At 38.2% G+C, this 25,559-nt stretch overlaps 8 protein-coding genes and 3 long non-coding RNA genes across 26 annotated transcripts; 6 read left to right on the top strand and 5 right to left on the bottom strand.

Annotated features, from left to right (window-relative positions):
* Positions 1-154: 154 nt before the first annotated feature.
* Positions 155-1,982, bottom strand: LOC124198761. The gene is made up of 4 exons (XR_006876711.1): positions 1,886-1,982; positions 1,694-1,823; positions 1,462-1,615; positions 155-1,401 (listed from the first exon to the last, which is right to left on the bottom strand). It is a non-coding gene; the product is annotated as an uncharacterized LOC124198761 (long non-coding RNA).
* Positions 1,983-2,296: 314 nt separating this feature from the next.
* Positions 2,297-3,034, top strand: LOC124198762. Its single transcript, XR_006876712.1, has 5 exons — positions 2,297-2,347; positions 2,425-2,529; positions 2,603-2,691; positions 2,751-2,870; positions 2,935-3,034. It is a non-coding gene; the product is annotated as an uncharacterized LOC124198762 (long non-coding RNA).
* Positions 3,035-4,889: 1,855 nt separating this feature from the next.
* LOC124198763 lies at positions 4,890-6,369 on the bottom strand. 4 transcript variants are annotated; one of them, XR_006876715.1, is made up of 3 exons: positions 6,256-6,367; positions 5,736-6,140; positions 4,890-5,669 (listed from the first exon to the last, which is right to left on the bottom strand). XR_006876715.1 is itself a non-coding variant. In XM_046594789.1 (2 exons), exons 1-2 carry the CDS (start codon positions 6,257-6,259, stop codon positions 5,786-5,788), a joined length of 354 nt encoding a protein of 117 aa, XP_046450745.1. In that variant the 5' UTR covers positions 6,260-6,369; the 3' UTR covers positions 5,743-5,785. The 4 variants fall into 4 exon arrangements, 1 of the variants encoding a protein (XP_046450745.1); XR_006876713.1 differs by having other exon boundaries at positions 5,743-6,140; positions 6,256-6,365; XR_006876714.1 differs by having other exon boundaries at positions 5,743-6,135; positions 6,256-6,360.
* Positions 6,370-6,618: 249 nt separating this feature from the next.
* On the bottom strand, positions 6,619-13,222 carry LOC124198768 (protein CutA homolog). 7 transcript variants are annotated; one of them, XR_006876718.1, is made up of 15 exons: positions 13,027-13,222; positions 12,783-12,969; positions 12,623-12,708; positions 11,477-11,600; positions 11,350-11,409; positions 11,231-11,276; positions 11,110-11,159; positions 10,998-11,040; positions 10,828-10,909; positions 10,398-10,520; positions 8,826-8,934; positions 7,755-8,748; positions 7,585-7,661; positions 6,834-6,973; positions 6,619-6,751 (listed from the first exon to the last, which is right to left on the bottom strand). XR_006876718.1 is itself a non-coding variant. In XM_046594800.1 (10 exons), the coding sequence occupies exons 1-9, from the start codon at positions 13,106-13,108 to the stop codon at positions 10,844-10,846; spliced, it is 744 nt and encodes a 247-aa protein (XP_046450756.1). In that variant the 5' UTR covers positions 13,109-13,222; the 3' UTR covers positions 10,260-10,520; positions 10,828-10,843. The 7 variants fall into 7 exon arrangements, 1 of the variants encoding a protein (XP_046450756.1); XR_006876717.1 differs by having other exon boundaries at positions 7,755-8,343; positions 8,422-8,934; XR_006876720.1 differs by lacking the exon at positions 8,826-8,934 and having other exon boundaries at positions 7,755-8,343.
* Positions 8,910-10,160, top strand: LOC124198767. The gene is made up of 4 exons (XM_046594799.1): positions 8,910-9,050; positions 9,113-9,415; positions 9,493-9,718; positions 9,791-10,160. Exons 1-4 carry the CDS (start codon positions 8,944-8,946, stop codon positions 10,118-10,120), a joined length of 966 nt encoding a protein of 321 aa, XP_046450755.1. The 5' UTR covers positions 8,910-8,943; the 3' UTR covers positions 10,121-10,160.
* Positions 11,857-12,594, top strand: LOC124198772 (male-enhanced antigen 1-like). The gene is made up of 2 exons (XM_046594804.1): positions 11,857-12,062; positions 12,139-12,594. The coding sequence occupies exons 1-2, from the start codon at positions 11,962-11,964 to the stop codon at positions 12,545-12,547; spliced, it is 510 nt and encodes a 169-aa protein (XP_046450760.1). The 5' UTR covers positions 11,857-11,961; the 3' UTR covers positions 12,548-12,594.
* A 165-nt stretch (positions 13,223-13,387) lies between the features above and the next one.
* LOC124198774 lies at positions 13,388-13,749 on the top strand. Its single transcript, XR_006876722.1, has 2 exons — positions 13,388-13,542; positions 13,607-13,749. It is a non-coding gene; the product is annotated as an uncharacterized LOC124198774 (long non-coding RNA).
* LOC124198773 (probable 28S ribosomal protein S25, mitochondrial) lies at positions 13,750-14,510 on the bottom strand. The gene is made up of 3 exons (XM_046594805.1): positions 14,177-14,510; positions 14,035-14,122; positions 13,750-13,970 (listed from the first exon to the last, which is right to left on the bottom strand). The coding sequence occupies exons 1-3, from the start codon at positions 14,418-14,420 to the stop codon at positions 13,802-13,804; spliced, it is 501 nt and encodes a 166-aa protein (XP_046450761.1). The 5' UTR covers positions 14,421-14,510; the 3' UTR covers positions 13,750-13,801.
* A 24-nt stretch (positions 14,511-14,534) lies between these two features.
* Positions 14,535-15,742, top strand: LOC124198770 (mediator of RNA polymerase II transcription subunit 8-like). Its single transcript, XM_046594801.1, has 6 exons — positions 14,535-14,696; positions 14,763-14,903; positions 14,963-15,059; positions 15,125-15,252; positions 15,313-15,535; positions 15,604-15,742. The coding sequence occupies exons 1-6, from the start codon at positions 14,673-14,675 to the stop codon at positions 15,702-15,704; spliced, it is 714 nt and encodes a 237-aa protein (XP_046450757.1). The 5' UTR covers positions 14,535-14,672; the 3' UTR covers positions 15,705-15,742.
* LOC124198765 (early endosome antigen 1-like) lies at positions 15,711-25,082 on the bottom strand. 7 transcript variants are annotated; one of them, XM_046594797.1, is made up of 18 exons: positions 24,826-25,082; positions 23,848-23,931; positions 19,797-19,922; positions 19,354-19,709; positions 19,162-19,289; positions 18,884-19,094; positions 18,620-18,815; positions 18,405-18,545; positions 18,249-18,326; positions 18,060-18,161; positions 17,881-17,996; positions 17,690-17,816; positions 17,330-17,623; positions 16,923-17,264; positions 16,672-16,857; positions 16,420-16,603; positions 16,177-16,352; positions 15,711-16,108 (listed from the first exon to the last, which is right to left on the bottom strand). In XM_046594797.1, exons 3-18 carry the CDS (start codon positions 19,833-19,835, stop codon positions 15,875-15,877), a joined length of 2,910 nt encoding a protein of 969 aa, XP_046450753.1. In that variant the 5' UTR covers positions 19,836-19,922; positions 23,848-23,931; positions 24,826-25,082; the 3' UTR covers positions 15,711-15,874. The 7 variants fall into 7 exon arrangements, with proteins under 7 accessions (XP_046450753.1, XP_046450748.1, XP_046450750.1 ...); XM_046594792.1 differs by having other exon boundaries at positions 18,057-18,161; positions 24,826-24,842; XM_046594794.1 differs by lacking the exon at positions 24,826-25,082 and adding an exon at positions 24,281-24,429.
* On the top strand, positions 20,363-23,643 carry LOC124198766. The gene is made up of 5 exons (XM_046594798.1): positions 20,363-20,664; positions 20,992-21,374; positions 21,452-21,508; positions 21,619-21,735; positions 21,800-23,643. The coding sequence occupies exons 2-5, from the start codon at positions 20,999-21,001 to the stop codon at positions 23,236-23,238; spliced, it is 1,989 nt and encodes a 662-aa protein (XP_046450754.1). The 5' UTR covers positions 20,363-20,664; positions 20,992-20,998; the 3' UTR covers positions 23,239-23,643.
* Positions 25,083-25,559: the final 477 nt, after the last annotated feature.

Genomic DNA, 25,559 nt, shown 5'->3' on the forward strand with positions numbered 1-25,559 from the left:
CCAAGTCACCGGAGTACTACCCGACAACGTATGCCCCAACTTACTACACCGATGCTCCAAAGTACTACTCTGCACCCAGCTACTACACCGAGGCTCCAGTTTACTACACTACAACCTACGCTCCATCTAGCTACTACACCGAAAAGGCCGAATATTACACAACCACGTACGCTACTACAGTCTACTACGCCGAGGAACCCAAGTATTACTCTGCTCCAGGCTACTACCAAACAGAGGCTCCTGTTTATTACACCAAGGCCCCCGAATATTACACTACAACCTACGCTGCCCCCAGCTACTACACTGAAGCTCCCAAGTACTACACTACCAAGGCACCCGAGTATTATACCACTACTTACGCTGCTCCGACCTACTACACCGAAGCTCCGAAGTATTATTCTCCGCCGAGTTACTACACCACTAAGGCCCCTGAATATTACACCACAACCTACGCTTCTCCAGTTTACTACAGGGAAGCTCCTAAATACTAGAGCCGATTTAATTTTATCAATTATCTTAAAATTTGTCGGTTATATCTTAGTAGTTACTAGTCAATGGGAATTAATTGTTGATCTTTAATGAGAAAATAAATTTTTAATGCGGGTAATAATCTTTATGTGTTCTCTTGCTACCTTCAATTCTTTGACATTGCGACGTGTTCCAATTTTTGTTGGATCTTTCCTGCGTCATATGGGATGTAATTATTACTCTAGTCTATCTGCATTCGGTCATATTCTGATGCTTGAACTAACTTCATTTCCAGGGTAAGTTACGGGAGAGATGTAATGTGTAATGTTGACTAAATTTTTATTAGTTAATAGCAGAAATTTAGTATTTTTTTACTTAGATTAATGTAACAAATATGTACATGGCAAATAATATTGTAAAATTTGTATTTATACCAGCATCAAAATCGATGGAATGCAAACGTTTAAGAATTGTTTTCAAATTGTCCATCATTCCCAGCACTATGTTGGAACAGTATCTAGAAAGTTATATTAAGAAAAATATATAGAAAATATATGACAGTAAAGATTGCAATTTCTTGAATGTGCCGCGAGCACGAAGGAATCACTGTCCGTAAATGTAAATCGCTATACTTTGCCAACTTGGAAGTGCAATCAATCACAACAGAAGGTGACACTGCCCTAACTGTGCCCAGGGAGATTACCTGGACAGTGAAGAAGAGAAAAGTATGAGGCCAGTTTTACTGGCGAGATATAGTCATAGTAGGTTTCCGGTTTAGACCATGACCCTCCAAAAGCTTTCATAAGACAGAAAAGAAGGGGACCCAGGTATGCACTTTTAATTTATCTAAATCTACACAAATTATCAGTCTTCAATTCCAGCAATCTCTTGTCGGTTTCCAAACAACTATTACAGTGGTGAAGAGGGATTTACCTGAAAGGAGAGTAAATTTAGATCATTTTCAAACCATATTGTAGTGACAGAAAGAAATACCTCAAATCTATCAACCTTACATTGTCCTAAATTAGAACAAAGTGTTGGTCACCATAAAATCTTGAGTAGCAGCATTTTCTTGCTGTTGTCCGCAAAATAGATAGCAACAAAGAATCGACTCTGGCGAAGGCATCAATATCTTGATGATTTACAACTTGACAGGGAAAAGTTAATGTGAACATTATTGCCTTAACAACACAGTAATTTAAAATAATTTTGGAAAAAAAACTACCTTGCAACAGAAATTATTTTGCTTCAGAAGACATAAGGTTGTGGGCATGCATTATTGGATTAGACCATTTCATTTCTATTGTCACGAGCACCCAGTTGGCCAGGTACATGAAAACTTCAGCTGAAATTACCTGAAAACATTTAGTCAAGAATACAGTAAGAATCATTAGCTAACGATTGTTTTATCTATTACTTAAAAACATTTGACTTGTTACCCGATCTCCGCTGTTAAACTTTTTAAGTAACTTATGACGACGTGTAATGTGTAATGTCATGTCTGTCTGTGACTGACAGTGTAACACGCTTAAGATTCAAAACTCATTACTAGATGTCGCCAGTGTCCCCCATGTTGTTTTTTTCATGGTGAAACGAGGCGAATGAGCGAAACAAATTGTTGCTAATTTATACTTATTCCTGTGATTTCAAATACTAAATATTGAACTTCATATCTAATGTAGGTTTATCTTGACCTAGTTTCCTTATTTTTATACTGTACCAACTTATGTCTTCCAATTCTAGGTTCATACTGTCAGTCATTCCAACAGGTTGACTTATCGCTCAGTCAATTTCCATCCATTAGATCCTCATGCTGTCAAAAGCCTAAAACTCATGTTTGAAGCACACATATAGTGGAATACCAATGTGCCGAGATAAGGTATTTCCTCATTACTGCTACAAGACCATTAAAATTCAGATTTTCATATAACAGGTATTCTTGCTCATAAACCATAGGATCTTTTCTGAATCTTGCAATTTTGGTGGCATACCCTGCAACAGCATGTTTGTTATTATGACTGTTTTTACTTCTGGTTAGAAGACAACCCAGCTGAGGGATAGGTAGAGTTTTATTTCTAAATTCGTATAAATTTGTAAATAATGTAGAGAATTTCCTTGTCCCATTGCTACCTAGAGTTTCAGAGACATGAAGAGTGTGAAGTGATCTACCATGTATGCACCAGATCTGCTTTAAGATGAAAGTCAATCATCTGGATGATAAAGGTAAGCAACAATACACAATATCACCACGCTACTGCAATAATTCATAACACTTTCTTTAGCATCAGGAAGTTTATCTCATCATGTGGAGTTATGCTGTTGGTTGCTGTGAATTCCATTTTTACGGTTTCTTCTTTCTTCCTGTTCTTATCATGAACATTTCAGTGTGTTTCTTAGAAAAGGTAAAGATTGGTATGCTTTATTCATTGTTATATTTACATTAATGTAAAACATTTCTTTTTACAGAGCACGCAGCTTCTTTAGGAATCGTGCTGTCCTAGCACGAAGATTCTTGTGCAAATGCTGACCTTTGTCCATGACGGAAGAGGGACTTCCACCAACATCCTGATCTTCGCGACGCATGCTCATCTAGCTTCACTGCTTCTAAACACAATTTGTTGTACTTCACTGGCGAATTGGCGAGTTTCTGGACCACTTCAGTGATCGCTTCCGTCCGCTGTTACACACCTGCAGACCACGGGATTATGCCCAGGTACCCAAAAATTGACTTATTTTCGTAGGTTATCTATCAATAGTCTAGTTGCGTTAGCTGTGTAATAGTTTCCAAAATCAGGTCATTTTACGCGCCAACGAAGTTTTACTTGGGAGTTTCTTTTTTCTAGCGCTAGATGGCTTTTTGATAATTTGTAGCTGTCAAAACAGTCAGTTTCAGTTACTTTCAACATCTCTTTAAACATTTATTGGCAGTTATTTTGTTGAAATATTTAGTGATAACTGACGATTACTATGCCAGCAACAAAGCTCACTTGTTAAATTTTCGATATTTTGCTTTTTTTTCTACTTCCGGTTTGCTCATTTCAGTCTGTAGTTTAGTAAATATTCATTCGAGGTGCAAAAGAACCACATATTCGTGATCCTCGTCGAATTTGTGGTAAAGTTCATGTTATCTTTTTTACGTTTTCGTACTTCCGGTTTCGAAAATTTTCCTGAACTATAAGTTCAGGAAAATTCTCGATTTTGGCCAAATTTTGGATTTCGTTTAAATCACGTCTAATCGACCCCAAATTTCATGGAGATCACGAATATGTGGTTTAATTTGATGACAGCTCAATGGTTGAGGCGCTGTGGTTACTTCCGGTCTACTTCCGGAATTTTTTTTTTTAGACTAGCAAGTGAGCTTTGTTCTGTGTGTAGTTGTCAATATTGCAAGCTTGATTTTAAGTTAAAAAAATTGCATTTTTATATCTTTGAGCTAAAAAACCAGTTCAATGTGTCTATATGTATTATGTAACTTTTATTGGCATGTCACTTAATAAGAATTCTTTTGTCTTTATTCAGGTAATGAGGAGGAGACGTCGAGAAGATGGATTTTCTCATCTTTAACAATCGTCACCGATCTCCGTCGGATGTTGCCCCTGCTCCTGGTGCGAACGAAACTCGGTGGAATCGCGACCGACACCGAGACTCGTCATCAACGTGGATCATCGTATTGTTGGTATTATTGTGTTTGTGTTTGTGTTAGTTAACCCGTTGGCTGCCACACCTTTGTTCTCCACTGCACGGGCCGCGCTGTTCGGTCTCGTGGTTTACAAGCCGCGGGGTCGGGGAGTCGCCAAGCCCAAACTTTGCCGCAAGGCAAGCCTGTTTCAGGCCATGCACCTTAGTCCTCCCTTTGTCAGCACGGACTTGTCAGCAATGGCAAGTCCCACTTGGTCATGGATCCTTCAGACATGGCGCGTAGAGTAGTAGAGAGCAACCTACGGGTTGTATGGCGTGGCAGCCAACGGGTTAGCTTAAGTGTATATATGTATGTATATATGTGAGTATGTGACTGTAAAATGTGGTGGAATTGTGGGTGGAGGTGGGACAATATAACACAATTCTTTTTACAAGTTTCTTGTTCATTGTCTCTTAATTTATACCAAGTCTTGTTTAGGAATTGTTTCAATATATTTCTCTCAACTTCAAAGTCTTTCATTTATACAAAGTTCATCCACTTTCCTTTAACTTATAAGACTTACCAAAATCAACAGTTACAAGTTTCTTTCGTAACCTACCCTTACAACATCGTCAAAACACAAGAACATGTCCGTATGTAGATCGACTAAGGCAATAGTCACCTTCAAAATATGAAACAGACATATCACAGCGCAGGATACTGGCCTTGAAGTCCAACACCAATAGACACCTGTCAAAATGACGACAGGCTTGAAGTTACTTCCAAAAGTCTTACAAAAGAATTACCCACATTAGAATTTTTATTTTCTCAGTTTCAACTTCAAACTCAAGTTCAACCATTAATTCCCAGTGACCAATGACCATGAAGACAACCGACACATATAAATAAAATAAAATGGAAATTTCGGCTCTATCATTTAGGAACCTCCATGTAGCAAGTTGCGGAAGCAAGAAGTTTGTGGTGTAATACTCTGCTGCCTTGGTGGTGTAGTACTTTGGAGCCTCGGTATAGTAGCTGAGGGCAGCGCGGGTTGTAGCATAATATGCGATCGGTGTAAAAGGCTGGGGCAGCATACGCGGTGGTGTAGTACTCCGCTCCCTTCGTGGTGTAGTACTCCGCTCCCTTCGTGGTGTAGTACTCCGCTCCCTTCGTGGTGTAGTACTCCGCTCCCTTCGTGGTGTAGTACTCCGCTCCCTTCGTGGTGTAGTACTCCGCTCCCTTCGTGGTGTAGTACTCCGCTCCCTTCGTGGTGTAGTACTCCGCTCCCTTCGTGGTGTAGTACTCCGCTCCCTTCGTGGTGTAGTACTCCGCTCCCTTCGTGGTTTGACTCAGGGCAGAGTTATACTTCAAAGCTTCGGTGTAGAAGCTCGGGACATCATAAGTTCTGGAGTAATACTCCAGGGTGTTGATGGTGTAGCATCCGGTTGTTGCATATGTTGTTGTGTAGTAAGACACCGCATTGCGGTTTAGTATCCGCCATACCCACGAGACATCGGAACACCAGTGGTCGACCCAAACATTAAGGATAATACAACCAACAGTAGCACGACACTATAGTTGACTAGACGGTAAAAAATTTGAAAATCAATTTCCAATATTAAATGCAATGTTAACAAAAAAAATCTACGTAGTACTTCGCCGCCTCAGTTGTGGTTGTGTAGTTCGGGGCTTGTGCGGTTAGGTGTAGTACTCGAACGCTGTGGTATTGAAATAAGTTGGAGCCTCGGTGTAGTAGGCTGGGGCAGCATTCGTAGTCGTGTAGTACTCAGGCGCCTTGGTGATGTAACTCGGGGCAGCGTAATTTGTAGCGTAACTCTTGAGCCTTGGAGGTGTAGCACTTGGGGGCCTCGGCGTAGTTAGTAGATGTTGCGTATCTAGACGTTGTTGTGTAGTAAGGCGGCGACGTGGTGTAATATTCTTTCGCTCCTGTTGCTTGGTATCCACCATGTCCAGGAAGATCGGTACACCCGTGTTCGACCCAACCATTAACGATACAACACCAAACAGCAGCACGGCGTCATAGTTGACTGTACTATAACCGATTTGAACATTAATTATCAAATGTAAACTCATATAACTACACATACAGAGTGAAAAACACAAAATTGATTCACGACTCGAAATAACAAATAAAGATGAAAGTTTACCCATGATTGCGAACTGGTTGTACAATGAAGAAGGCAGTTGGTGACAAATTGTGGACTGCAGTTGTTGACGTGTTGGAGATGCTCACTCGACTGATCCCTATCGACTTTTCTCTCGCCTTTTATACGACTTTTTCTCACCCTTCCTCTTAAGCCTTGCGGTTATTTTTCCTTCTTGATAATGATGAAAAACGCCCAGTTCTCACCCAACCTCTACACCACTGCACGACACGTTTTCCGTGACCTTCGAAAGTGAAGGAAATGCTAACTGGCTTTTTCTTCTTTAGGTTGACGTTGCTGGGGATGGGTCTACAAAAACCAATATCAAAATGAATACCAAATAGCTTACCCTTACGGCTATTGTACCTGCTTTGATAATGATGAAACACGTGTCATTCTCACCCAACCTCTTCATCACCGCATGCCAGTTTTACGTAATGTTTCTCGTGACCTTCAAGCGAGAAGGACATCCTGTCTGGACAAACTGGTCCAGTGGTGACTTGCATGCAAAAATCACAACGAAGATATGCAAAAATTTCAACGAATCGAAAACTCCTTACATATGTTGACTGCAAAGTTACCTCGAATATGAGTGAGGATTCCCCAGAGTCCAGCTATTATTCCAAACTGATATCAAGACGTCAAAAAAGGCCAGTAACGGAAACCAGCGCCAACTCCATTGACTACAAGAACGAAATTCATAACTTTCGTGTTTGCAGATCTGTTGGAAAGAATAATAAAATGATTACCCTATTGGCTAATATGGATTAAAAAAGAAATAAAAATGTTTCCTATTACATATATGTTTTGATGTACAGATCTGGTACATGTACATACACATGGCAGGTTATTCACTTCACACTCTTCATGTCTCAAGTGGAAATGGGACAATAAGGAAATTCTCTACGTTATTTACAAATTTACACAAATTTACCTATGAGAAATAAAACTCTACCTATCTCTAAGCTGGGTTGCCTTCTAAACATAAATAAAACAGCCATAACAACAAACATGCTGTTCCAGGTTACGTCACCAAAATTGTGAGATTCAGAAAAGATCCTATGGTTCAAGAATACCAATGTTACATGAAAATCTGAATTGTATGGTCTGGTAGCAGTAATGGGGAAATACCATATCTCTGCACATTTGTATTCCCCTATATGTGTGCTTCAAACATGAGTTTTAGGCTTTTGACAGCATGAGGATCTAATGGATGGAAAGTGACTGAGCGCTAAGTCAACTTGTTGGAATGACAGACAGTATGCATCCAGAATTTGAAGAAATAGGTTGGTACAGTGTAAAAACAAGGAAAATAGGTCAAAATTAACTTACATAAGATATGAAGTTCAAATTTGTATTTGCTTTAGACTTCAGTTCAAAGATTGTTCCATATGTCACATCACTTCAATCTATGCATCAATGAAAACAAACAAATTATTGGACAGATTAAAAGACAATATTCAAAGCGAGACAAAATATTCGTTAAATTTAATTAAATTTACCTAACAATAGCACAGAAAAATGAGAAGGGAGTCAGGGAGTAGTTCTATCAGTTCTATCATCCTTTCAGAAGACGCCATGACAACTGTTGCCCTAACAACTGAAGCAGACGAATAGTCGGACCCGGGTAATTCAAGATCAAGGGTTCCAATTGTCTGAATAAAATGACTTTCAAATTAAAATAACGCAAATAATCAAGTACACGCTAATGTACTTTTGATGTACTTGAATGTACGTTGACCAATGGTTCGTAGACTTTGTACTTAAAGACGTCCCAAAATGTGAGCTAATATCCCAAAGATTCCAGCGAATGGTGAACAGTGAACACCAACAAAACTTCTACAAGTTCAGAAGTATCAATTACTGGAAAATAGGAATTCCTCGTTCGAAATAAGGCAGTCAAAGATTATCGACTTCACAATCCGGCGGGAAATTCGTGCAAAATCAGAAGACGGAAATTTACGCGTGAAAAGAATTATATGTCTGCGTGAGTGCGTCGCCTTATGCACATTGGAGAGCATTGGAGACACATTGGAGAGCAATTTTGACTATCGCTGCGATTGGAATGGGGTTGTATGACCTCGGAAAATTCTAAAACAAAATGCAAGAAAAATTGCAAAATATAGACAGTCAATCCAAGACGCTGAAAAGAAAGGAACACCTACTAACCAATGCAATGTAACCAATGTACGCGGATGATTTGGCTAAACAAAACTGACACACAAACCCCGACCCTTTGCTAAATGGTGGGCGAGTTCTCGCCAACTATGCCCATGTACAGTACATACAGTAGAAACATTTTTAAGAGAAATAGACTTGCAACAAAATTCACGTTCTCCTGAGCCTTCGGTCTCTTGGTGTGACTTTGTGGCCAGAAGGCAGACATTTAAATTTGCATCAAGAGATTTTTATCTGTGCGTTGTATCTAAGCAGTTCGTACTGAAGGTGAAGGGCATCTCTGTCTGGAACTGGCCCCAGAAGAATGTTTACTGCCACCTATTCGTCGATTCCTCAAACGGGTGCAGAATTCAAAACGGTAAATAAAAAAGACGTAACCCAACAGAACAACCTACATTACGCCAATTTCGTGTTGGCTCTCTTTCAGTCTCAAGCTGAAATTCCTTTGGTTTCTTTCAGTGTCAGTCGTTCTGGATGTTTGAACTTGTTTTTAACATCTTCCGCCTTTGAGAAATGAATCGAAAAATGAAAAAATCACATCAGCTGTTGTTTGTCCACAACATCTTGTTCTTCCTTTTCCTCTGTGGATCAATCTGCACTTCACACACTAATACGATTCGGTAAGATTTTAAATTTAGTTAAATTAACACTTGCCTTTTAAAATTTGTATCGGTGTTACTAGGGCGAAAAGTCATATTTCCAACGATGAGAATTTCACGGAGATAATAGAAGAATGCAAAAGAGCAGCAGCAGCTGACCCAAACGACGAGGAACTAGGCGGTTTTTTAGTGGAAATATTAAAAAGCTTCGGAACTGAATTGGTAGATTACGTGGAATATGGCGACGACGAACACGCCCAAACTATTCTAAGAGAAATAAAAAATACATGGGAATGTATAGCCATAAACGAGAAATCGTTGGCGAATTCTGGCGAGACGCCTGAATCTCTGAAAAAGTACATGGCTGGAATTCTGTTCCTCGCCAAGTAAGCAAAAATAATTCTACGGTGTTACAGTTGGTAAGCTAAGTAACAAATGATGTAAATATCTATTCGATTTCAAGGGATAGGCATTGCGAGTCACCAGACGAGACATTTTTCAATGGCCAATGTCTTCCCATCAGTACAACAAAAAGGAGCGAACATTGTCCGGAGCACATGGGACTCTATGACGATGAAAAAAACGAAGGATTTTGTTACTGTCTCGAACTGACGAGGGAAAAAGCGAAATCAGAACTACGGCCAATATATTCAGATGAGACTGGCGTATGTCATCGGCAAAATACTCAGGTGAAACGGAAGTTGGTTTAACTATAAATTGTTCTGACTAAAATATAACAGCGCTTATCTCACTATTAAAAGGGTCCCTGTGGAAATGGAGAATGGTTCGTACTGAAGAACACTCCGCAGTGCGAACCCGTCCCGGAAGGATGCCCCACTGACGGTCTGCACGTCTACTGGCATCCCGACCCTTCCAAGGCCAAACAATGCTGGGAGATATGGACTCAGGGACCATGCGAAGAAGGGCAAATATTACATTTGGCACAAGACACGCAAGAATTACAGGTTTACTGTAGCTCCCGATTAGCCGAGAGCACGGGTGGAGGTTCAATAGCGTATAATATTCCCAAATGCCCGCCACTTAGTTATCCTAACAGTTTTGGCCAATGTGTTAAAGGACAGATAGGCTGAAACGGCGGACTTTCTGGTTAAATAAAATGAATTAATGGAATAAGCTTGGCTACGCCCTCTGTACAATTCTGTTGTTACATGTTTTTGGGTTTTTTTTTTTTTTTTTTTTTTTTTATGAAACGACTGTCCAGGTACCAGGTCTCTTTGAAAAATTGGTATTCAAAATCGTTGAACTCACTTTCGGACATTCAATCGTGACTACTAAATTTGGCTGGTCGAGGGACGGATATTAAAATAGGCCATCGGTTACACAAGATGATGAAACTGCTCAACTTACCATAAAGGTAGCCGCAGATAGCGAACACATAGAAGGGCAGGCGACAGGGTTATTCCAGAAGAAAAGGGACATCCGGAAGTGGAATTGTAGTTCTGCACTAACGGCTGACGAAAAGAAGAAAACCTTGCGAAACAAGAATAAGAATGGCACATTAGTAAGTTATTCAGTATGCACATATATGCAAATTGCTGATTTCAGCCATGCAATTTTTTTTGTCAAATTTGTTACTATAAAGCACAGAGTTTCTCACTTCTCAACCACGTCCACAAGATATTTTGTTGTTTAACTATTTCAGTTAAAGTCAATTATTATAAACCATGTATTTGAAAAACACTGGCAGATTAATTATACTCGGCCTATATCATTATACTTTGACAAAAACATGACAAGCACAATTCATGAATCATTTATTTTTTCTTTATAACTTTACCTAATGACAATAGTATTTACTCGGCCTTTTCAGGTACAGATTCTAAAATCCAATCCAAATATGGTTTGTTCCCTTGTAAGATCTAAAAATGAAATATATACCTTATTTACATAGGAAAGGGTCATTTACATGTAGGAAAACATGTTCTGTGATTTGTCTGTAAAGTCTACCTCAGTGGAAATTACTTCACAAACTTCATAAGGATGGTTCTTTCTGAATTGTGGAATGTATAAAAAAAATCTTTCATCTAGTTCAATAAGATTGCTTTACATGAACAATTACTTGACATATTCTGTTAGCTCTGGTAGTCTCGAAGTTCTGGTTTTCACCATCTTTTTTTAAGAAAATGATGTATAGTTTTGATTTCAAATAAAATTAATAAAATTAATATTTCTACTGTTACCATCAAGACTTCTGAATCTTCATTAACTTTTCCTTCCCAACTGTACCTGAATAAAAAAATATGGATATAAAAATCATCATGAATGTAAAGAAAATGTAACTGTATTTCAAAAATCTTACACAGATGTGATCTTTGGAATTATGTTGACACAAGCAGCCAGTTTTTCAGAAACAAGACCTCTGTCAATTAGAAATGTTATTTTGTTATTATTGTAGATTAATAAAAAGCAATTTAAAGTGAACAAACCGGGCAATAGTTTTGGCCACTTCTTCGTTTGGGGCTGTAATAAATGACATGGAATGCATTCTAGAGATGAGACTGGGCGACACGATGCTGTGAGTGTGATTTGAAAGTTTTCTATACAAGACTCCTAGAAACAAAATTGTCATAATTACCCTCTTTGACAACCGCCAAAAAGAGGACTGCAACAAAATATGCAGAATTTTATTAAATTAATCGTCAAATAAACTGTGGTAAATAATAATTTTTTAAGAAAAATTCTGACTAGGCCTACTTTTCATTTAAATTTATTGTGTTGTAAATAAGTAAATTTCGTCTGCTTCTGCTTAACAATCGCAAAATAACATTTAAAAATCGTCGATATATAATCAGCTGTGAGCTGTCACTGGCTTGCAATTGTCGTTGTTTTGGACATTGTTTGTGGGAGTCTACAGTCTTCTGATTGATAAATTTGTGAGTTTTCGCTTTATACAGTTTGTGTTCAAAAGGAAATGACGGGAAATTCTCCTGAACCAGATTCTGGTCGTTTGCCTGATAACATAGACGAAAATAACTCTGTTCACGATGAGTTTAACAGTGATTTTAACGAAAGGTCCATTTTTTTATTCTGTCCAAATTTAACACTGGAAAATATTTTTAACAAGTTAAAATTGTTTTTTTTTTTGCAGAGATCTGACAGAAATAGAAGACACTGCTGCTGAAGAGCAACAAATAGGAGAGAATGGATATGAACTTCTCCCTACTTCCCTCTGTGAAGAGGAAGATGATGATTGTGTGGAATTTGGATACAGCACTTATGATGGACAAGAATTCCAGATCAGAACAAGCCATAACTATCACAACCTTGTTACAATAGAAAATCCAACATCTGCTCCTGCTGTTACACCAAATGATAAACCTAGCATTCCACTTGACACAACACAGATTGAAACTATAAAATCAATAATGTCAAAAGTAACTCTCCCAAGTACAGCTATTCCAGTTTGGGCTCACTCAGTCAGTGATGACCAACTTAAGCAAGTTGTTGATGAAAAGGTTAAGAAGGGAGTAGATGAGGCATGGGCAGTATTTGACTAGTAAAATTGTTGATTTATTAAATAAAAAATAAATTCTTGTCTTCATTATGTGATGAGTAATCAATTTATTTCCTACCCTCCAAATCTGATGGAGGTAATAAGCCAGGTGTTACACCAAAATAAACAGTAGTGGAATCAGAATCCATTAGTGCCAAAGTCAGTCTTTAAGTGAATCAAATACAATAATTAATCTGATTGTTTAAACCTGAGCAGCCTTAGATGAAACAATAATTTACCTTGATGATTTGTGTCGATGAAACAGACATTTTTGAACTTCTCCTATTTTTTTCATTGAAATTGCTTCATCTGCAGCTAATGGCAAAAAGATTTCCTGTTGTCTCTCAGCATCAGGCAAGTATCCTGTAATGTACACTAAATCCAACTCATCACACTGATGTATCTTCACATCTTCGTTCCCCCTAACTAAAACAGTTTATGAGAAAAGAAAATTCAACAACAGAATATTAACAAACATTATACCGAATTTAAGATCTTTATAAAGTTGTAACACCAAAGCTTTTTGTTTTGGTGTTCGAAATGTCATATTTTCTATTAAGTCCATTTTGTCAAATTCGGAATCAACAACAACTAGCTATTCGAGGGGCTAATTCATTTTTCACTTTTCAGACGACCGCGAGAAGCCGAGAATTGACAGAAGCAGACATCACACGATCGAGAAACAAAGGAGGAACGATTCTCGCAACAACAAAAAAAATTATTCAACAATATTGATATCATATTATTTTTAACATTATGGATACAATTTAATTTAACACTTGCAAAATGATTAAATTTTCTGGTTCTAGTTCCAAGTAGTTTTTATCAATTATTTGCGTAATGCATACTTCGCAATGTCGATAATCAGAAAAACCGTCTGCTTCAACTCTCAAGCTTATCACAACCAAAGTAAATCTTAAAAGCTGCTATGGAAAGATCAAACAAAAAAGCTGGTAAAATGCAGTTCATTAAAAGTTTTTACAACGACCCTTTCAGATGGTAAGTTTTATATAATCCCATTAACTTATGAAACACTCACTAAGAGAATCTTTTTTTATCTTAGGTCGTTGGTGAAGAGCGTGGCTTTGTTCGCCTTGGGAGTAAAGATTGCACGCGAGTGTGTCGACATGGACTTAATGGCTCCTCAAATGCAATAACTACGTTAATTGTCAAACAGTTTAATAATAAAAGCAGAATTGCATAATATTCTCAAAAATTTTTTTTTATTTGACTACATTGTGGGGCAATTGTAATTCATTTATAATTCATCTGGCTTTTGAAACTTGTACTTTCCTCTCCAACTATTTGGCAAAGGAATAAGAGCTGGGCAAGGTAACTGACCAGGTACCTCACAGATGCAATGTCTGCTGCATTTAGCTCCAAAATTAGCTGGGTTTTCTATTTTATCCTCAGCTTTCAGTGTTTCTCTAGATATCAATCAATTAATAATTATTTGGCATTTAATCTTACATAATTGTTTCAACAACTTACTCTGATTTGCAAATAATCCTGCGTACTCTTTCATAGATCTCATCTTTTGACTTGAAATCAACATCCATTAGAACCTCTTCCCCGTTTTCTGAACATGAAATTTGTTACTTATTTGAAAAAAATGTAATATTTTTTTAGTTACCTAAATAACACCGTATAAATGGACTAGGAGTCAAGTTCTTGAAGGTAGCTATCTGAATATTGGGGTTTTTGTACTGTAACTGAGGCAAGTGCCAAAACACGAATTGTCGGGCACCTTCGTGATTTTCACCTTTTGTGTTGTAGTTGATCGAAAATATCTTGACTCTATCCTTTAACACCAACTTATTTCGGTCTAAATACTCCAAAGTTCTTCGGATCGGAGCAGGACCTTTCATAAACGGCATTTTATTATGGGAAAAACTATTTTACTCGACCTAAATGATAATGAGAACTTGAACAAATAATTTCTCAAGCAGACGAACCAACGGAATGGCTAAGTCTTGATAATTTGACACTAGAGGGCTTATGCAACAAACGCAGACGACATTTTTGTGATTGACATTTGGTTGAAGCTAGCAAGCAGCAAGCTACAAAAGCATCACATCAGTTTATGTGAATTAAAACTTAAAAGAGCTTTCTCATAATTTATAACCAAGATGCAGCGTGAAGAGAAACAGCTGGTAATTATATAATTTAAGAATTGAGGTAAATTTTCATCCCAAACTTACAAAAAACGTTCAAATCAGGAAGCCGCTTTGGAAGCTTTGCTTCAGCGAATTAATGACCTAAAGACTTCTATCCGAACTCTGTTATTTCGTTTGGAAAATGAATATGGATCCCTCAGTTGGCCTTCTGTTTTGGATAGCTACGCCGTTATATCTGGCCAGGTAAATTATGCTTAAGACATTAGCAAGTAATTCAGACTAATTTTAAATCGTCAAACCAGATGAATACATTGCTGAAAGTTATGAAGAATGATAAAACTCCACTTTTGAGAAACCTCATAGTTTTACCTCTAGTTTTGAGCCCTGATCCAGATGAGGGTAAAGTTGCACTTACTATGCATACTTGCTGGTATGAGTGATTATCATCAAACATTTATTTGTAGAGCTCAAACAAGCAACAGAAGGGCGTGTTGTGGCCTTTTCACATGACATAACACCTGATATGCTGAGAACAAAACCTGATCCAGATGTGGAACAACGTCAAAATCAATTTGAACAACGTGCTCTACAGGTAAGAATACTTTTAACAGAAATAATAACATAAAATCTTACAACTTCTTTATTGTTAAAGGTTCCACCAGAGACAGCACAAAAGCAAATCAATGCAATGAATAAAGTGGTCAATCATGTTTTGGAGCAAATAACACATTCAAGAGAAGATTGGGAAAATGAAGCTACTGTCCGAGCAAATGCAGCCCACACTTGTATTATAGCCGATACGCACGCTCTGATTGCTGCTGTGGGATTGGGCAAGAACCTTAAAACCCTTCCTACAGCTGCTCCAACTCAACCTGGTGAGTTAATTATGCTTGCTTTGCTTCTAAAATTGCAAAAATTCCAACACATCGTCTTCAATATAAAGGTCCAGGACGCGCACAGCCTGGTCCGGCTCCAGGGAAAACAACAAGTACTATCAAGACAACCATCAAAGCGGCCAGCCAAGCGCACCCATACAACAGATAATAGGACTAGACCAAATACACATTTATTTCATATTGAAATCAGAATACCAAACACGCCTCCCTTATAATATCTCAAATGGAGCACTTCAATCATCGTAAACTGAACATAAACACTCATAATTAACGTCATTAAAAAAGGGGGGGAGGGCGACACGGAATATAATAAGTATTTTAGCGCGGAGAGTTTATAGTCAACTCCTTAAAGCATGAATCGCAAACCCTGACGGGTTTCCGGCTATTACCAACGGCAGTCGATTTACTAGAACACTCGTTGCAAAAGATTTGGCCGCAGTTGCGGCAGTGATGTTTCCTAACCGTTAGATTAAAACCTTTTTGGCAGCTCAGACAATCATTCACTTCGGAATCATCCGCCCACTTTCGGCCCTGCAATTTGGCGTTTTCCATCTGATGTAACGAAGAAAACCATTTTGTCAATTTATAAATGAAAATGTTTGTCGATTTTTTATTTATACCTGAAGACTCTGATTTTCTCGGCCGAGTTCGTGTAAAGCAGCTTGCGAATCTTCTAGGCGACGACGTAGTTCAGCAGCGTTGAACTTAAGTCTGTCCACTTCATTCTCCCATTGATTGCAATTGTTTTGCAGTTCTGTTTTTCCCTCCTCCAGCAACGCTACCCGAGTTTCAAGCTCTGCATTGGAAATTGATTTAAGCACCATTAAAAACAAAACCCAAATTAAAAAAAAAAAAAATCATACCAATCTTAAGTGTGTGATATTTCTCTGCCGATGCCTGTAACTCTTCACAGCGCTGATAGCGGGTTGCCGATAGGTCTTCAGCTTCACTTAAATTACCCTTCAGCGCCTTAATTTCTTCTTCTAGCTTCGTCTGTTTTTCTAACCACGCACTATTTTCCTTTGCTCGTCCTTCCTTGGCTGCATTCTGTTGAATCAACAAAGCCATATGCAACAATCGTTTCATGAGATAGTTTAAAACTTTTGATCTCATACCAATTGTTCGATAAGCTGATTTTTGTCTTTTAGCAAACCTTCCGATTCATTTTTGATCCGCTGCAAATGGATGCGATGCTCAGTCGTTTGCTCGTCTAGTTGTTGCTGAAGGTGCGTACTAAGAGTTGCGAGTGAATCTTTCTCACCTCTCAACAACTGCTCGTGCTCACCCCACTCGGCCTTTTCCTACAAAAAATTAACGATCATTGTAAATGCGTAAGAAAACAAAACAATTATTTTCGAAACGTTACTTTAATACGACGTAGCTTTTCTTGTTCGACAGCTTCCGAAAGTGGTTCAAGCTCAGTGACACGTTCCTCCAATCTCTTTATGGTGTTAGTTTTATCAGTTAGTTGGTTTTGCAGTTGATCCAACTGTTTGACATTCTCTTGATAAGTTGACTTTAACTGGCTAAGTTCTGCCTCCAGAGTAGCAATGGTCTTTTCCAACTTTTCTGTGTGTCCCTGGATTTGCTCCAACTTCATTACCAGTTCATTTTTCTCTTTATCTTTCTGGGAGAATTCTTCTCTAGCACCTTGTAGTTCAGAATGCAATTTAGCGAGTTCACTGCTCTTCTCTGACAACTGTTTATCCTTTAAGCGAAAATAATTATTGTTGTAGAAATTTCTACACGAAGCTAACAGCAACATCTACTTACTTGAAGAAGGTTGTGCTTCTCCATCTCGCTCATTTTCGACTCTAGGTGATGACATTTATTTTGCCAATCTGTAATCTCTCTATTCGCATCGTCAAACAATTTCTGGAGGTGCACTTGCTTTTCTTTGGTACCATCAAGTTCTTTTGACAAGTTGGACAGTTTCTCTTGCAATTTCATCTTCTCTTCTTTAAGTCGACTTTCTCCTGCGATCCATTCATCCGTTTTAACTTTCCGTTGACTTTCCATAGCAGATATGGTGCCTTTGGACTCTGCTAGTTCCTCTTGCAACCGAGCCTGTAAATAACGAGAAAAAAACTCAATCTTCAATTAAGTTCAAGAAAAGATATCAACACTATTTACATTGTCTTGCTGAATTTGCTGAATGGCTGCATCGAAACCTTCGCCCTTTTCAATCGTTGCTAAAAGTTCCGTTCTTTCCTGTTCTAAACGAGATATATTTTCCTCTGATTGAGCCAATTTGGCGGTCCTGTAATAAAATCAAAGTTTAAATAAGACAAGGATGAAGCACGCTATTAGAGAATGTTAGGTACATCTGATGCTGCGATTGATTACGTTCTTCCACTTCTCGCTCCTTCTGCGAAAGACTGTTACTAAGCTGGTCGTTGGATTGTTGTAAGCTGCGGCATTTGGTTTCCAACTCATCAACCTAAAAACAGCAAGAGTTCAATTAGACGAAAGGAATCAAGAAGAAAACTTGTGACTTTACTACTTGTTGTTGATGTTTAGACAAGTCCAACTTGAAGCGCATTAGCTCGTCTTCCTTTTCAGAAACTTGTCCTTCTGCTTGGTGACGAGCTTGATTTAGCATTTCCTAAATTCACAAAGCGCACATTATTAAATTTCGTTCATGAATAACAGAAAAAATGTTCAATGAATCAACTTATAAGATTATGAATACCTGGAGCGAGGTGACTTCTTGTCGAAGCTGCCCCACACAAACATCTGTTTCTTCCCTCATATGTTGCATTGATAACAACTGAAACATTAGTTCAAGAAACAATTAATTTAGGAAAAGCGGCATGATACAAATATAAATAGTTTGCACTATACTCACTTGATCGCTTTTATCAGCAAAGAACCTTCGAACTTCATCTGTCTCCTCCTTTTGGCGTGTCAATTCATTCTCTAAACGAAGATTCTCAGCCTCTAGTTGTTGTAAACGCACCAAGAGATCTCCATCATCAGTTTTGGGTTCCTTCGACATTCACAAAATTGGACTATAATAATCACATCGTGTGTAAACAACCAACACAATTATTGATTTCCTACCGAAGGCTGAACTTCGGCTATGATTTCGCTTGACGAATTGTGCTGATTTTTTAAGGCTTCGTAATCAGACTGCAGGACTTCCAGCTGCTTTTGTAAATCACCAAGTTCTCTCTCTTTGACTGTAGCTAAGTCATCCATCAAGCGTTGGACAGAAGCAAGCTCTTTCTTCAGAACTTCGGCATCATCCACAGTAGATCTACTCGAATAAAAAAGAGAAAGAAAGTAATTAAATTGAATTTCATATTAACTCAAAAACTTCTATACTTGTGCGCCAATTGTGATTCGAGGCCCTTGATGTTTTCCTTCAAAGCGGCAATCAGACCAGCATTTTCATCAAGTGAGGCCTGCAATTGCACGACAGTCTGCGAATGCCTGGCAGTTTTTTCTTCCAGCTTCTCTCGACCCTGCTTCAGATTTAGTGTCGTTTCCAATGCCTCGGCCAGTTGCTTTCGAAGAAGAACGACTTCAGAAGTCACTAAAAATGAATCCAAAAGGTAAATAAAATATGTGGCCAGTAATTTGAAATCTATCTTTAGTATTACAAAGTGATTTTGTTTCTGACAAGCCCTGGAGTTGCTGCTGATACATGTGGTGTTCTTCACCTGATCCCTGAGCTTTGAGCAATGCCTTTAGTTGGCCAACTTCTTTAAGCAGCTCCTCTGAATTCCACCTGCATTTTAAAGAATATTGACTATCTCCAAATTTGTCTAATTAAACATGATAAAATGTAATACCTCTCTTCATTTAGAGAGGAGGTAAGGGTATTGATTTCCTGCATCAGGACTTCTGTGTCCCCTGTGGCTCTCACAGATGATGCAGAATGGTGAACAGAATAATGGAGTTCTAATTCACTTGCATTGTCCAGCCTTGCTTTACAGACTGGGCAAAGGTAATTGGCTCCTGGTTCCAAATGTTCAGTTTCATAGTGAGACTGAAGACTATCCGCAGATGGAAAGGCTGCCATGCAAGTAGGACAAAGAAAGCCCTCGGCTTCAACAGGAACAGCTCCTTCATCTGTGTATACACTGCTCACTTGTGACAATGTTCGACTCCTAATTGAAGATGTTTCACTTGCATCTCCATCTTTGGCCTATTGCAATATGAAAAAAAAAGAAACTTTTAAATGATGAACTTAAATGCAAATATAAATGTAGGGCCTTAGGTTGCAAAAAAGTACCTGCGATATTCTGCTGACCAGATTTCTAATGTTGAACATTTTGGCAAATACGACAATAACTGGTACACGAAAAGTCGTGCTCTTTTTTCACTCAATTTCACGTTCACGCCTCTGTATTTACATCAGCTGATTTTTGACAGAAAAAGAAATAAGCATTACATTATTTCGGTGTTTTAAAACTACTGCTTGCTAGCGGCACCTAGCGGTATAAATCGAAGTTTTTAAATAAATTTCAAAAGTGCAAATATGGAATAAAAAAAGTTTTTAAATTTCAGAAACACATTCAAATATCTGAATATTGTAGCATAGCCGATCGATAATAAAAAATAAAATTTGAACCAAACATATCTTTTCCAGTTATAATGAAAATTGTTTTGTTGTTTTCGGCTGGCAGTCAGATTCAGATAAATCTGTCGCAACGAGGGTAGTTAATTAATGGTTACAGTACATGTTTTTCACTTCGTCCTACTTTTACTGCTGTCGGTTGTTTGTTTGTTTGAAGGGGAACATTGAAACAGGACGAGGGCACAATGCCCATGCTCAGGCCTAGGTCAGGGACCGTCGAAAAGCGGATAGATGTAGGTCAGTTAACTCAACTTATAGCAAAACCTTGACAGCTAGATTCCCACGAACCATGAATAGGAGGGTCTTTTTGAGAAGTCAAAAATAAGGTGGAAGCACTTTTCTTTATGGTACATTCGTCGTTTCCCATTCGTTTGCTATTTCTCCGAATAAATTTACCCCACGAAACTCCCTTTCCAGTAATTTAGTCGACATATTTTTTCTTGTTCAAGTGGTGAATAGTCATTCACTGCGGATTGCCCGAAGTTCAGTGCGTATGATGTAGACTATTTCACGATCCACGAAGGTAAATTTACCAATATTTTCTAATTGGTTAGCCTCTTATAGTTATAAAATCAGTTACAAAGCTAAAAGGTGAAGTGAAACCAGATGAGGAGTATTACAGCAGCATAAATGCGGGTTTTAAAGTAATTGTGTGAACGTGATTTTATCTCGATTTTCATTATCTGTTGAAGTGATTAAAAAGTGTACAGGAAGAAAATAATATTATCTTTGTACCAGTTTTTTAAAGAACGATAGAAGCTTGCATTAAAGAAATGTAGAGCGCTAATCATAGTTATCCAACTCCCCAGTCAAACGCTTTTTGTATAATTAGTAATCGACTTTTGTTCAGAATCGAAATGGGAAGAAGAATCGCGAAGAAGAGAGGCCAAAAACGTCAGAAGCGGACATCGATCGAAGGATCGGTGAAGGACGCACTAGACAACTACTTCCACAGTGAACCCAAGCCGACGCTGGAAGCGATTGCTTCGCTGGCAGACTCTCTCAACATGGAGAGAGAAGTAGTGCGCATCTGGTTCTGCAACCAACGCCATAAAGAGAAAAGAAAGAAGTTGCCCACCACCAAGACGCCAGAGTCTCTAACAAGAACACGCTCAGCTGCTCGAATGCGGTTGACTATGAGAAATGAAATCTTGGATGGATCCTCTGAGACAATTAAGGATTGCGTCGATTCTACTACCAAGAACGATTCGGTTTCAGTTCAATCAACAACAGGTTCTCGTTATTATCAGAAGCAATTATGTCATTCGGTTAAAAAAAATACAAATTTGAAAATATGTTTTGTCTAGTAGAGTCGAGCGGGATTGATTTCGAACCTCTGGATTCCCCTTTATTACTCCGAATGGACGGTATATGCTGCTTATTTAGCTTGTACCAATTTACTATTTTCAATTTAACAGTTATTATTTTGTATGAAAGATTGCTTGTTTTTAATGTTGACCCACTTTCTTTTAAAAAGGTTGCGAGGTTACCAGTTCAACAAATGACGTGGATGAAAGACCCAAAATGTTGTCCAGCTGTCTGCCAGACTCGATCGTACTCACTAGTAACATTTTCACCGGTCACGGACCTTCTGGTTTGTTTAACCATTACATTTTCAAGCTCTATCTTGTAACATTAACCTTAATATTCCGTTTTAGAGGATCCGTACGGAAATGGTAGACTGCGGGGTCTTCTATCACGTCATCTCAAAACAGCGGGAGTAAGCGGTGGCCAAGGTGAAACAATTCGTTTTGCTGAGAGGCTAGTAAAACGGTGCAAACAAATTGGGAATCGACACAGAGTTGATATGTACGCTGTTCCACTCATTAAATCAATTGGGACATGTCCACATTTTGAGCGATTCTGTTTCGGCAATCCCGATAAACAAGCAGAGCACCGAACAATTTTGGTGTTGGGTGCCAACAGCAGTTTAATGCAGGCGAAATTCATCAACGGAATTATCAACTTCATCTTCAACGTCAATCAGGAAGACACATTTCGCTTTCAAATGATGGAGGAAACTGCCCGGAAGAACTGCCTCTCGATCTACGACATCCATTACACAAAAGGATTCCTCATTCCCTATTCACTAACGATTGTTGTCATCCCTTATTTCGTAAACTCGAAACACAAGGAACAACTTTTAAAGGACCAAAAAGAAGCCGAAATTTTCCAAAAATTTCTCGAAGACGATGACGGAATCAAGGAACTGGACATGGTCTGTAACGTGATGGGTGAAATCGACATCAACAAATCATTTTTGTCCATATTCGGTAAGGATATCGCTGAAAGCATCACCAATTTGTTGCCCTTCAATTACTTGCAGGGTGACACTTCATGGAGAGAAGTTAACCAGAGCTTCTTCGACATGTTAACCAGTAGGACTACAAAGACACTGTCGCTAACCAAACAAGTTTTAAAAGAGAGAAAAAAGATTGAAGAGGCGGTGATGGAAATCGAATCGCTCATCAAAATCGGACGTGGCAAAATAGATGAGATGGAAAAGGCTAAACAGATGGCCAACATTTGCGAAGCGCAATGGAATGTTGACAATTTCGAAGTGGAATTGACTGAAAAACTGGAACTTACGGATGGGGAATACGCCACCAATTGCAATCTCTGTTACGTAACGTGCAACTCTTCGTTGGTCGTCAAGGAAGAAAACGAAGAGATGGATTGGTCTGCCAATTTTCCGGAACTTTACCAACCGACAATGACGAATTTCTGTTCCGTCTGTCCGGAGAAGTGCAGCATGAGCATGCATTCCAATCAACCTTACCGCTGGGTTTCTGTCAAAAAGGAATCGATGATTTTGCCAGATCGAACGAGAGATGAAGCTAACGTGAAGTGGATGGAAATCAGATCAAACGGACAAGATGCGATCAACGGATTGCAAAAGGATCTCTTTGAAAACGGGACGGTTATGCTGGAACAGTTCAAGACAACCTGGGGATGCATCCAGCGGCTGAACGAAATAGCTCTAAACGGAAACTCTTGCTTGACTCAACGTGTTTTCGATTTCCTCTTCGACGCTGAGCAACATTTAAAAGAACTCGGCTTCGAGCGAGGCTTCGAGTTCCGGCAATTCAAAATTTGAGCAACTTGATTTCAATTTTAGTGCGATAAACTCTCCCTATCGATGTTTAATTGTTTTGTTCTGTTGGCGACTCTGGGACGTGTTGCGATCTATTGCACTTTGTTGTGTATTAGCTACTGGTTTTTTAAATGAATTATTCTTCTGATTTAATTTAATCCGAGCCCATTTTGAAAAATTATGCGGGTTAAAAGAAAAATGCAATAGGAGAGAGAAGGGCACATTGTCACGGTCATTTTTCTGAATTTAAAAATTGTTTTCCTTTCTCTTTGCAACTATCCAACTATAACTAAAAGACCCTGACCCTTTTAACCCTTACGTAATGATCGCGAACCATTTCCCATTTTAAGCTTCTTTAAATTTTTGAGTTTCTAAAAAATAACGGAAATACACAAACATATCTCAGCCAACTTATGGAAAGATGGCTTATGATTTGTTATTGATGTTTTTTTAATATTAAACATCCTCATTACCCAAGGTGAAACGATAAAATGTTAAAGATGAATATACTATATCATTTAAGAAACTCTCATTAGGCTTTCTAGCTAGAAGTAATCTTTACATAATTCTTAGTTTAGTTTAGTAATAATTGACAAAATATTTAGGACTTACAGAAGATGATTCTAGTGGGTGTGTCAGTCTAGTGTGTCATGTCAGTTGAAGATGTCAATCGGGAACACTCTGGCTGATGGTGTTCTGGTTAAAAAAAATGTGATTAAGTTCACTAGATATTTAGTATGGAATAGGAAAAACTTTAATGTAATATCATTTTAATGTTGCATTTACCATGCCATGATGGCAAAATATCGGCACAGCAAATGACTGCTTACACCAATGTTTATCATTTCAGCTTCTTAATCTATTTCCCACTCATACAGTACGTTGTCACTAATTGGACACTGATCGTAGTATTTTACATTGATAATCACTCTTGTGATTTCTTTGAGTATAAAATTCCAAAAGAACGAAGCTTACATCTCGACACACGTGACTCCAGTCACTCCACTTGCCCCAATCATGCCCCAATCAATGTCAGCCAACTTACCAAGTGCAACAGTATATTTCCTTACACAAGAAAATAGATTTTAATAATTTTAAATAAATCATATGTAACTTTATCAAAGATTATGTATTCTTTCATAAATTTGCCCAGAGAGTTTGCCCAACTTCAAAACATCGCTATACTTGTCATCAAACACAAAGTCGTGCGATGACCAAAAAAAAGTTTGCGTTTTTATGCTGCAACTTCTGTTTGATGCGACGTAGCTTTTTGAAATTTTGTGGGGACATCGGCGAGTTGTGTTTCATTTTAGCTTTTAGGTGTAAAAGATTTTAATTATTATAATTTCAGCGGCAAATTTACAGTAATAAAAAAAGAAATTCATTTCTGAAATAAGCATTCAAGAAGTTAATGCTGGATTCTAACATAACTGCCTCAAAACTTCGAGATAGACAAGCTTATGTTAACTTCCATCTTATCCTTTATGGTGTAGCCTCAAAATTATTGAAATGTCATGACTTCACAGTGAACGGTTCTCTGTAAAAATGTTCACTCTTAAAACCGATTACATCATCTAAGATGGGAATTACCTTTTAGTACTTAGCAAACTTTCTCCAGGTTTGGTTGTCGGTGATAGACTACTAGCAGGCGATATCTACCTATAAAGGTAATCCAAGAAATCGTTGAATAGCACCGTAAGTAATCTAAAATCTAAACACAAATTGGATACGGTAAGGTCTGCCAAAAATAGGATTCTGATCCTTTCAAGGACAAATGAAGGTTTTACTTGGCTCGTAACCTTTCTTCAAATATGTTCCTCAATCAGCTTGAGGCGACCACACAGAGATCTCTGATAATTCTTATTTTTTAGGTCTTTTTTGTTACAAGTTGTGTTATCAGTCAGTGTTTGTGATAAGGATTCTGCCTTAGCTGAGCCATTGTAAATAAATTAAATAGAGTTGGTTATAAATTACATCATGAGAAGCTTCCGACATTTTCCCTAGCCTTGAGAAATCTAATTAACAATGCCATGAACCATTTTCTACGCCATGTTAGTACCAAATATTCCACTTGCCACGTGCACGATCCTTATCATTCTATGAGGGTGATGACGTGTCGTATGTTTAATTTTTTCGGCGATAGCTTTCACGTTCGGTGGGCTATAAAGTTTAATACAAACCATTTTAATTTGAAAACAATTGAAAAGATTAGGGAATCGATTGATTTGTTTCATCAAAAACTAATAAGGGGAACGCTATGAATTGTAGATAATTAATCCAGTTCTCAAATGTGTCAAATAATATTGGTAATCTAATTCACCCTT

The sequence above is a fragment of the Daphnia pulex genome, chromosome 7 (genome assembly GCF_021134715.1).
Source record: "Daphnia pulex isolate KAP4 chromosome 7, ASM2113471v1".
In the NCBI taxonomy this organism is placed as follows: domain Eukaryota; kingdom Metazoa; phylum Arthropoda; class Branchiopoda; order Diplostraca; family Daphniidae; genus Daphnia; species Daphnia pulex.